This window comes from Camelus dromedarius, chromosome 29 (assembly GCF_036321535.1).
Source record: "Camelus dromedarius isolate mCamDro1 chromosome 29, mCamDro1.pat, whole genome shotgun sequence".
NCBI classification, from domain to species: Eukaryota; Metazoa; Chordata; class Mammalia; order Artiodactyla; family Camelidae; genus Camelus; species Camelus dromedarius.
This window is the reverse complement of record NC_087464.1, coordinates 2,462,195-2,473,522: the sequence shown is the minus strand read 5'-3', so window position 1 is coordinate 2,473,522 and position 11,328 is coordinate 2,462,195. Positions and strand designations below refer to the sequence as shown.

General features: G+C 34.9%; 1 protein-coding gene across 5 annotated transcripts in view; it reads right to left on the bottom strand.

Annotated features, from left to right (window-relative positions):
• Positions 1-348: 348 nt before the first annotated feature.
• Positions 349-11,328, bottom strand: part of UBE3A (ubiquitin protein ligase E3A) — a 77,535-nt gene continuing 66,555 nt past the window's right edge. For all 5 annotated transcript variants that reach the window (XM_031440443.2, XM_031440441.2, XM_031440444.2 and 2 more), the window contains 7 exons: positions 10,892-11,036; positions 8,214-8,419; positions 7,398-7,562; positions 6,171-6,326; positions 5,999-6,072; positions 2,112-2,255; positions 349-1,131 (listed from right to left, as the gene is read on the bottom strand). In XM_031440443.2, the coding sequence (XP_031296303.1) occupies positions 1,011-1,131; positions 2,112-2,255; positions 5,999-6,072; positions 6,171-6,326; positions 7,398-7,562; positions 8,214-8,419; positions 10,892-11,036 (1,011 nt within the window). In that variant the 3' untranslated portion in view covers positions 349-1,010. The remainder of the gene's footprint in view (positions 1,132-2,111; positions 2,256-5,998; positions 6,073-6,170; positions 6,327-7,397; positions 7,563-8,213; positions 8,420-10,891; positions 11,037-11,328) is intronic.

Below are 11,328 nucleotides of genomic sequence, written 5' to 3'. Positions count from 1 at the left end.
GGGAAGACTTTGGATTGTCTATTTAAAATGAGGGTAAGAAGCAATTATAGAAAATTTATTTTAAGTGCACTTTCACATGCTTTATGTTTATAATACACAAAAAACTTCCTAACTTTCTTGCAAAAGGCTTGACTATCATTTCTTTTGGCCAAATGCACTTTTCCCCAGTAAACTTAAAACAACAAGAACAAGAACAACAACAACAACAAATCCCTGTCCTTTCAGACACTAAGAAAGGGGATCGGCTACTCAGACAGCTCACTGCAAGACACATGAAGACGACACACTGCGGCATGAGTTGTTTCAACCTGTTGTGCTGTTACTAAAGGAAAGTTCTGAGGGCTGCAGTTAAACATTCCAAGTTCTCCCTTCCGTCTTTATTGATTTTAAGATTTTTGCACAGAAAACTCTTTGGGGACTAGAACAGCAGCAATTGCATCACACTGTTTTCAAGACTTCAAGTTTCAAAAGCAAATTGTTTAAAAAAAAATACAGCTCCTGATTTGAGTTAGATACAGGGACAAAAATAGCACATACTTGAAAGTTACATGGTCTACAAATGGTGGCAATATTTTCCTTGGGAGAGTAGTTTGTTGGTATATATTTTTTTAAATACGCAAAAAGGCTCAACCTCAAGCAGTAATAAACACAAGCAAAAGTGATTTAACCCTTAAAATAAATATTCAGAAAACCTCTCTGTACATACAAGTGAAAGAATAAGTAACACTTTCACGCAAAAAATAATAATAATAATAAAGGATTTGTTCATATAAGTAGCTGAAATCTGCTGTTCCAGCCCACATATCCCCAATAAAGAAGGGAGGCACAGACGTGGGTGACTACTGCGGTTCACTATGTTACAGCCTTTTTGTACTGGGACAACATCACCACCAATTTTATCCCTCTTGTTATATTTACTAAAATTTTGAGTTTCTTTTTTTCCTTTTTTCTTTTTTTCCCTTTTTTTTCTTTTTCTTCTTTTCTTTTCTTTCTTTCTTTCTTTCTTTTTTTTACAGCATGCCAAATCCTTTGGCATAAGTGATGGCCTTCAACAATCTCTCTTTAAGTTTTTCTTTGCTTGAGTATTCCGGAAGTAAAAGGACATTAAAGCAAGTATGAGATGTAGGTAACCTATACAGAGAGAAAGGGGGAAAACAGGAAAATAAGTCACGGGCATTAGGCTCAGTATTAGGTATTAAGTGACCCTGCTTTAGTCGGCGAGTGTCAAGATGGTTTGCGATGCAGACTACATTATGCAAGGCATGCAACCACCAAACACCAGTCTGTCTTTATCTGTAAGTCACTTAGTGCTAGTGATGAGGATGGTGACTGATGATGGCAACATCCTGCACCCACAGAGTTATTACTATACCCCAGGGAATGTTTTAGGTGCTCATTTAACTAAATTTTTTCACAATAAACCTACAGAGTGAGTATCAGCTTCCCCACTACAGAGTTGAAGTTACCGAGAAGTCAAGTAACTCACTCTAAAGTGGAGATAATGTTTAAACCTTGTTTTCAAAATTTCAAGGTCTGGTCTATATTTTTTAATGTTTATTAGAAATATTCCTGTATGACTATGTAAATGATCTGACAACAATTAAATTCACATTAATACCAAGTAATATCAAATAATGTGTATAGAAAACTAGCAGAAATGCTGCTATACATGCAAACCATCAGATACACTGCTGCTCACGGACGGTCCCCACGCACCCCATGTGCTAACCATACAATGGAGAGAAAACGCAGATACAAGGGTCATGAAACTGGAGATTCTAGCATAGTCTAGGGGTGAACAACCTTCTGCGCCTCAATCTGACTTTCTAAGTAGATTACATACTATGGCTTTCATATAAAAAATTCTCAACCAAAAACTGAATGAATCATACCAATTTGCAAAATTCCAAATCAAGTGAACTCCATGGTAATTTTTAACTAGGCCAGTGTTTAAAAATTTTCCTCAAACATTAGCAGCAAAATATTCTCTGAACTAACATTTTGTGTGATTGGAAATTTCTATAAAAAACTGCAAAAGTGTTCAGAAGCTTCTGCACAGTGCACATGTGTGATATGGAATGCAGGGTTTTCAGTCACAATTTAACAATTACCTTTCTGTGTCTGGGCCATTTTTGGCTATAATCATCTTTAATTTTCCTAGTCCACCCACAGGTGCCCTGTCCGTGCCCGTTGTAAACTGCAAGAAGAGTCTTTTCTGCTCATCTGTAAATGAATGAACGATTTCCCAGAACTCCCTAATGGGGAAAAAAAGATGTAATACTGATTTTAGTTTGGCATTCATTAAATAACCAGCACTAATATAAGTTGATAATTTACATTAAAATCATAGCAGGAAAACAACTTGGAAGTTAAGACCAGGTACTCTGAAGATTCACTCCTGGTGATCTAGGACCTAGGAATTCACTAATGCAAATTTATCATAAGGAAACAGTTTTTAAAAGTATAAAGGCTTATGTTCATCATTACATTATCTACAACAGTAAAATGGGTAAATCTTAGTGTCCAACAAAAGGAAATAATTATGTAAACTATGGCATATTCACAATACATAATCATATACAAAAAACAAAATCCAAAACCTATGAATTGAAGATGACTGAAAGGAAATATGTACTCTGAAAAATTAACTCTAAATGTCTTCAGGTATGCATATTTTATTTACCCCTCCTCTTTTATTGTCTCTGTCTATTCATACCTTACTCATCTTTGGGGGAAAAGGTGATACAGATTAAGGACAAAAGAAATGGGGGGAAAAAGAAAAAAAGCAAAGACAACCCACACACCTAGAGATAGTAATACAGAAGTATACAACTTTTGTATAAACTAGAACATTTTTATCCAGTTGTGTGCTGGGGGGGGGAGGGGGTGCTGTTAAGGATTATTGTATTTTTGCCATATGCAGTTATTTTAAGAGAATAATTTAATCCCTAGCATTCCTAAAATCTGTGTGATAAAAGTCTTGTTATAATGATGCTGGTTACATTTACTCTAAAAACAAAATACAAACACATTAAAAGCAATCTTGGCATGCTTATTTGAATAATAAAATACTAAATTTCATATATACACTAATTCTCACCTAAAATTTTCCAAGATTTTAGAAAACAATTAAAGACACTTTTAATTGATGAAAGAATAAATTTTAGGCTTATTATTTGAAAAATTCTTTCCAGAATCCTGGCAGAGAATGTCACTTCCTACAGAGAATGTCCACTTCCTACATCCCTAATTACAATTCTAATTTTTGATATTCTAGTATTCCAGTATATAATTTCTATTATCAAAATGCTGGTATTTTTGTCAGGGCAATGCCATTATTTCTGACATAGGTTTATTAGCTTTATTAGAATTCTTGGCTCTCTGCAATGTCTTGCTACTTCCCTTCCCTGACACTCTAATACCCTCCCCATCCTTCAGTTCTGCAAATCCCCCATACTCAGAGAAAATAATAAAAAAAACAAAAACAAACAAAAAAGGAAATGGGACATGGAACGTACAGGCACATCTCTCAGTAAGGAGAGAAATCGTACCACAGTTTATGTCATTGCTTTTGGGTATCTGGCAAGAAAAAGCAAGTCTGCTGTAGCCCAGAGCCCTTTGTCAGGGCAGAAAACCTCCTCACCCTGCAGGAGTGTTCTGAAGCCTAATGAATCAGCCACACCTGAAGGGGTGGACCAGCGGGTGCCACGGCAGACAGACCCTGAAGCAAGCAGCAGACCGTCAGTGCTCACTGTGACCAGTCCAGCTGTGACCAGACCAGTATACCATGTTATTAAAGTACTGTTTTCTTGGTTCTTTCTAAAAAATTAGAACTTAAAATACTGGGATTACTATCAGTTTATACAATGAAAACACTAAACAAAATTCTTCTCTTCCTGTAAGTGTTATGTTCTACATTAAAATTCTGAATTAAGGATGCAACTGGAAAACTGAAAATGAAAAAAAGAAGCTTCTGCATTTTTCCACTAAAGTGATAGCTGCATAGATCACATTGCATTCACATCTCTTAAAACCTACCCAGTACAAAAAGGAGAGAAAAATCCAGTAAATACACCCATAATCTATGCCTAAGTTAAAACCAGAAACACAGAGCAGCAAACTCCAACTGACAGGTGAAGTGGAGTTTTTATATACAGCTGAGCCCACACGGGCAGAGTCCAGCAGGAGCCGTGTGGAAGAGCAGGGTGTGCAGAGTAACACGGGCCAGGGGTCACTCCAAACGGGCACAGCCCCACTCCTGGGGCAGGTAGGAAGAGCACTGGCGGCTGGAAAGTACCCTGGACCAAAACTGGCAGTCTCACAAAGACACCATGCCCCAAGAGGGGACAGGGGACACCCTGGGAAGCAGAGGTGTCCCTTGAAAGTAGCTTCTGGTTGTAAAGGGATGAAAGCAGCTGATGAAACTGGCCCTATTTAGACAGGAGGTGCTGGGCCACACAAACATACATGAGACTCAGTGAGAGATGGACAAATCTGAAATACAAACGAGAATACCCAAAATATTCAAGAAATATGCAAAATAAACTTGGAAGCAAGGCTAATTTATATGGTGACCAAAGGAGAGGCAATATGACTTAAATTTCTACTATGGAGATAGAGGTCAGGAAAAAAAAAGTATGAAAAATATTGAAGAAATACACACCAGCATAGAATAACTTCTAATTGTAGACTCTATTTAATGAATTAATATTTTCCTATAACTTGACAAAACTAAGAAGTTGAATTTTATTTTAAAAGATTTTTTAGAATGTCATTAACTGTGAGAGTAAGTTAGAAGCCACTATATGCCTGTCATTTCACTAGTCTACCCTTCAAACCACATTCACATATGCTCTTAAGATGATTATGTGTCAAGTAGGATTATGATTATAAAAGAAGTAAAATTAAGACCTTAATTCAAAAAAATAATTTCTCCATAAAAAACAGTACAAGGTATCTTCAACTATTCTCACAGAAATACTAAGATGCAGCAAGGTCATAAGTGTCTGCAGTCAACCGTATCACTGACAGAGACGCTGATGTGGTAACACTGTGATTCACATCATCTCAACGCTGTTATGGATCACCTTTGAAACTTCAAGTAAGTAGCAGAACAGTGGTTGCTAAATATAAATAATTTCACAACTGCTACTAGAAATGACCAACGGTGTGCTAAAAAGAAGAAATACCCAGTAACCTCCTACAAACCAGAATAAAGAACAAAATAAAAGAAAAGAATTTAACAAAATAAAACAACAACGTATTATTTACTTCTAGGTACAACTGATACTCATTCTGGTTTTCACATGCTTGAGTCTTAGAGCAACTTCAGGGACAACCTCCAGAAACGCCTTCTCACCTCACTCCACCAGTGACTGCCAAAGGGCATCTTTCTGTACCATCTTAGCAGGGGAGGAAGAAGCCTATGTCTTTCAGGACCGAACAGTGCAGTACAGACAGTACAGGAGCAAGAACATTTGCTTGGAAGCAGGTAAGACTGGAACCTCTGCTTCTTTCTGTAAGAACATTTGGGGCTGTCTCCTCAGATGTAAGATATAAATTCTAGATGTACCCTGCCATGTTATAACGATTAAGTCAAAGAACGTACCATTTCACAAAAGGTGCTTCAAACAGGGTAGGTAAGTAACATTTCACAGAGTTCCAAAGAAAGGAAAAACATTCAGAAGTGGTAGTTCTATTTTCATCATCTTCTAGCCAGCAGTACACACATTCTAATCAGAATCACTAGAAATACTAGATAATGTATACTCCCAATGCAGAAAACATGCAACTTAGATAAAACACATCATTCAGGAAATAAATCACAAGATTAATACAAAACGGGTGATTATATTACAAATACGCTTCTAGTTTTACAAACTGAGAATTTGTGAGTTTACTTATTTGGGAATTAAAACCTAAAGACAAAGGTCTAAAACATACAGCACACAACCCTTCAGTGAATTAAATCTTCCTTTCAGGAATTTAAGCACCTCACCTAATCAGAACAGAGTCCCTGGTATAGCCACCGTCATATTCTGTAGTTTCTTCTAGTGCTTGAAAATCTAGATTCTGCAAATTCAAGAAAATATGTCTTAACATCTTCTACACCACACCATTACAAACAGTAAGTCAGCACATGACAGTTTTGCAGACTCATGCTTGCTTACCCGGCTTCCACATATGAGCAATTCAATTTCCTCTGGTCTGAATAAGTACTTCAAGGGAGATTCATTGGTCACCATGTGAAAACCTCTCCGAAAAGCCTTGAACTGTTTTTCTACTGATTTGTTGAGAATGTAGTCAGAATAAAGATTGACAAATTCCTGCAGAAAACAGTAACCAGAAGAACATCTTACAGTACGCCGCTCAAACAAACCACCACGCGTCCCGGGCTTGCGCTGCCCTGCCTTCTATTTCCCGAAGAGAAAACATTCAAGAATATGTTTAAAAATTCAAACTTTACACACACAAAGGAAAACACCTATTACAATTTCACAGCTCTCAATGAAAGACAACACTAAACTGTAAAAAGGCCATGTACGTAACTAATAATATACCCTAAGTTTCCATTTTGATACTGTATTAATGAACAAGACTGAATATAGAAGCTGGGCCTTGATAAAATCTTGAAGTTCCCTCAATTAGGTATGCAGGTATTACACCATCACTTTATAAAAGCTAACATTTTTAATAGAGTGCAATATACTGGACTTGAGCAAACCAGGAAGCCTCCTGTTTTCTAGAGTATCTGGGAAGCTGCCTACTGCAACCGGCTCAGCAGAAATGTTGGTGTTTCACTTGACGCATAGCTGCTACGCCAAACTGTAAATGGAAAATACCCCTGTATCCTAACTTAGTGAATACAATATTTTATCAACAATCGTATTAATATAAACACACACTTCCAAAAAGTTTACTATAGATATTTATCCTAGTTTTCCTTATGTTCTGTGTTAGTCCGGTTTCCGAATGCACACTTCTCCAGTCAATAGAAAACACAAAACTGATTTAAAGCGTACTTTTCACAAGGGTATTTAAGGCACACATATTAGTGTATACATTAAATGCAATTAACATTTGGTGATAAGAACCTTAGTTATGAGGTCCCTGTTCCCTTCCCCTCCACAGCCTAACATGAGAAACTCACTGCTTCTTGCTTTACGTACACCACCCTGGGCCGTGCACTATGGCCTCTTCCCCTAGAAGGTGTTTAGTGCCCAACCATGTGTTCTCATACCAGCTAATATCCAGGATTTTGAAAACTGTGGCTATTTCATTTATAAGAACTTGGTTACTTGATTTCTTGGGGTCTTTGTATGGATTATATTAGATACTTCTTTAAAAATTAATTAATAAAGAGACAGAGACAAGGATGACATGAAAACATTTATTACCTTCCTGTTTTCATTTGTAATTGGAATTTTATCACCATTTTCCTTTAGATCATACATCATTGGATTACCAAAAAGATCTGTCTGAGATATCTGGAAAGTGATCATCATATCGTCTTCCACATTCCCTTCATACTCCAATAAATCCTTTAAACTCTGATATAGAACCTAACAACCAGAAAAGAAAAAAATTAAAGCTACCACAGAACCACAAAATATGTTTGTATCACTCTTCTTGGGAAAAGATTAAAAAACAAACAAACCAACCTTTTGACAAAAAGAATTAAAGCACAGACAGTATCCCCCCTGTCCCCCAATAGTTCACAACACAGAAACCAAAGACAGACAGACTGTCCGTCAGCGGCGATGCCCTGTTCTCTGCTGAGAAGCCCCACACCACCTACTCAGCAGCACATTTCACACTGTGCTCTATGAGAACCTCAGAGGTGTCTCAAGGTTAGCGGGGACTGAGTAGAGACACACACACAGTACCTGTAGCCACCAAACCCTTTACTCAGTGCAGCTCTGATTTAACCTGGCAATCTCATGTGGTTTCATTAAAAAGCAAACAAAACATATTTTTAAGTATTCTTTCCAGTACAATCAATCTTTCAAAACCAGCTTGCTGACAGTAATATAAAAAATTTTGAGTTTTGAAGTGTTCATGGTATTTCAGACAGATTAAACAACTTTATCTTACCAGGTAAATATTAACAAAGATTCCAAATAAAAGCTTTAATTTTTTTATACAAATTAAACTCTGTCATTTGCTTTTAAATAAAATCTAAAAGAAAGAATAAAAAATGACAAAAGACTTACAGGGTGAGAGTCTCCCAAGTCACGAAAAGTTCCTTTTTTCCCCATTAGCTTCCTGTAGACAACCATGGGAAAATGTACATCCAGTATACAGTTATTGTAAATAGCCAGGCCCAGCACTATGCCAATCAGAGTGAACTGACCCTCAGTTTCAAAAGAGGATGGATTAAACCAAAACAATTTTGTAGATTCATCATATGTGAACATACCTATAAGAAATGATTTTTTAAAATACATTAATTTTATATTTTATTAGACCGATGAACAATAAAATATACACATAAAATATAAAAATAAATATAAAGTAATTACACACATAAACCTATAAGGACTAGATATACAAACTTTTTTTCTCTATTACATTAGCACCTGAATATACATGATTGTTACAAATTGTGGCAAATGTTAGCATATATTTTTAAGGAGCCAAAGAAATAAAGTAATGAGACATTTTGGTGGCATTTCCCAAGAAATTAGGGAAAATATTCATTAAAATCAAGTTTTCTAATCTTCTACTAACACAAATGAAAAGTTAATTTGGATTCATGTTTTATTCAATGAATGGTTGAAAACTAAATGCAAAACAAAAAGAAAAAAGCTATCATACTATGAAAATGTTTCACTTATAAAAACATATTTAATCCACATGGGTTGTTTTTAAAAAAACAATTTCATTAAGAAAAAGTTTGTGTTTTTCCAAAAGTGCACAATGGTGCCATGAAGTCTTTCTAGCACCTTCCTAACAAAATAAGATGACACCAAGTACTTAAACTCAGATAAACTTCATAAACTTAGATTATGTCCAAAACCCAAAGCTATTTAATACACACATTAACTGTGAGCCAGTAAGTAAAACAAGTAGCTTTGTACTGTAGTTTCTTTAAGTTTCACATGGTCTTCACTATGTAAAACCCAAGCTTGGAAACCTTTTTTATATCACAAATATGAATCTGAATAACCGTTACTAAGGCAGATTTATCTTCTTCCCTTTAAGGGAGTATCTAAGATAAAGGTTAAATGATATTTTAATTGAATTTACAACTTTTTAATGTTTTTTACTAAAATGTTTTCCAGTTGCTACTGTGAAACTGAATAGAAATATTTTAAGAGTTAGGTCTGGAAAAGAGGGGGGATTACCAATAGAACAAACTTTAGAAATCAATACAGCACATAAATCAACTTACAAGATTTTTAAAAGCTTTAAAAATGTTTCTTCATTTTCACATTTAGTTTAAGTTTAAGGAACTTTAAAATGTCCCTTTGAGCATAAGAACATGAACCGAGCTAGGAATTTTTCCTATTCAATTTAATGTTCATGAAATAACATTTTATAAATTATCCAACATATACTTCAATTTCTCAGTTTATATCCAACTGTTTTTACAGACCTAAGTTACAACATCCACTGAAGTGCTAAAAACTTCATTTAATTATAAGTATGGTATTAACAGCATCAAGAACAATTAAAAATAATTAATACATTTGAAGAAATATAATAAATGTATGTCCTTGGTCTCAAGAGCAATAAACTAAATTAATCAGAATGTAAATTAACAGGTCACTGCTTTCATCTCTGTGTATGAAAATGGTAATAATCTTCAAGTTCAAGGAGATTCCATTTTGAGCATTTTTTTTTTAGGTCCCTGGAAGAAAAGCACCACAAAAGATGGTTCTTCCAATGTAATTCTTTTTGATATTTCTACTGCCATCATTTCAACTGCCTTACTATCAAGTGAACTGTTTAATGTATATTTTTTCTTAAAACTATTTCTGCATATAATGTAATTATAATTTATATCTAATGTTCTGCATTTTTAGATACATCAGAACCTAGAGCTAAAGTTTAGCAAACTTACAAAGCTTCTAAATTAGTTTTCTTTTCTATCTCAAAAAGGACTTTTATGTATCTAGGTTTACTTTGAACAAACTACATACAAATTACATAGCCTTCTGATTATTAATACACATTAGCTAGAATATATAGTCTTAACTATATGTCATGAACTCAAAATTTCTACTTCCATTGTCTTTTTCCTTTTTTCTACTTTGCTGATATTGTCTATCAGTGAAATGCAAATTCTCCACTTTAGACTGACATTGTAGAATCAGTTTTTCCCAAACTGTGTTCAATGAAAACTCTTCTGGGAAGCAAATACGGTTAGATGTGGGATAGAAAAGGGGTTCTGGAGTTCAAAAAGCTTGGGAAAACATTAACAATATTCAGCCCAAGAAATCCTGCAGCAAATAAACCAAATTAATTTATTAACAGCCAAACCTTGAGCATAATACAATTGTGAGACACTCTCAACATTCTTCAGATCATTATTCTATGAAACTCTTATTTCAGAAATGCTATGAGTTTGAATATTTTAGACAAAAAGAGCAAAAAAAAAATCTTCAATTGTTTTAATGTACTGCTCTAAAATGATTTCAAGTTCATTTACCTGATACAATTTCCTATATAAAAATATTTGGCTAAGTAATCTAAATAAGAACTTGAATAAATGAGTGATGAAGATCCCCAAAAGCCCACAAATTAGTCATTATCTCTGGTTCTAGGTAATCCTTACCATAACCTCCTTGTGTTGCTCTTTATAACTGAAAATATTTATGAACCTAGGTAAACAAATTCTTAATTCAAAAAGATAATGACACCATGACCACATCACTAAAATATTTACCAATATCTGGATTGAAGATTTCCTCCACAACCAGCTGAAAAAATTCTTTGGAAACACCTCCCTCATCAACTCCTTGTTCTCCTTCAAATTCCACATACAATTGTTTCTTCAAGTCTGCAGGATTTTCCATAGCGATCATCTCTAGCTAGTGAGTGAAAAGATAAAGTGAAAAGATGAATGCCAGTATTAGGATGAAAGCAAAATAAAAATAAGGAGAAGCAAAACAAAAACGAGGAGGACGAGTAGGGAGCAAGTAAGAGATTTTGCTTTTGATTTGTTTTAAATGGAAACAGGAAGCAAACTGCTAAAAAATCAGTGAGGGCAAAGATTCAGCCTCACAGATAATGGAAAAACAGGACAGAAAAGAAAGTGACATAGAATTCTAAAAGGATTACTTTCTAACTACTGATTTGTTTGTGAAATTAACATATAGCAGA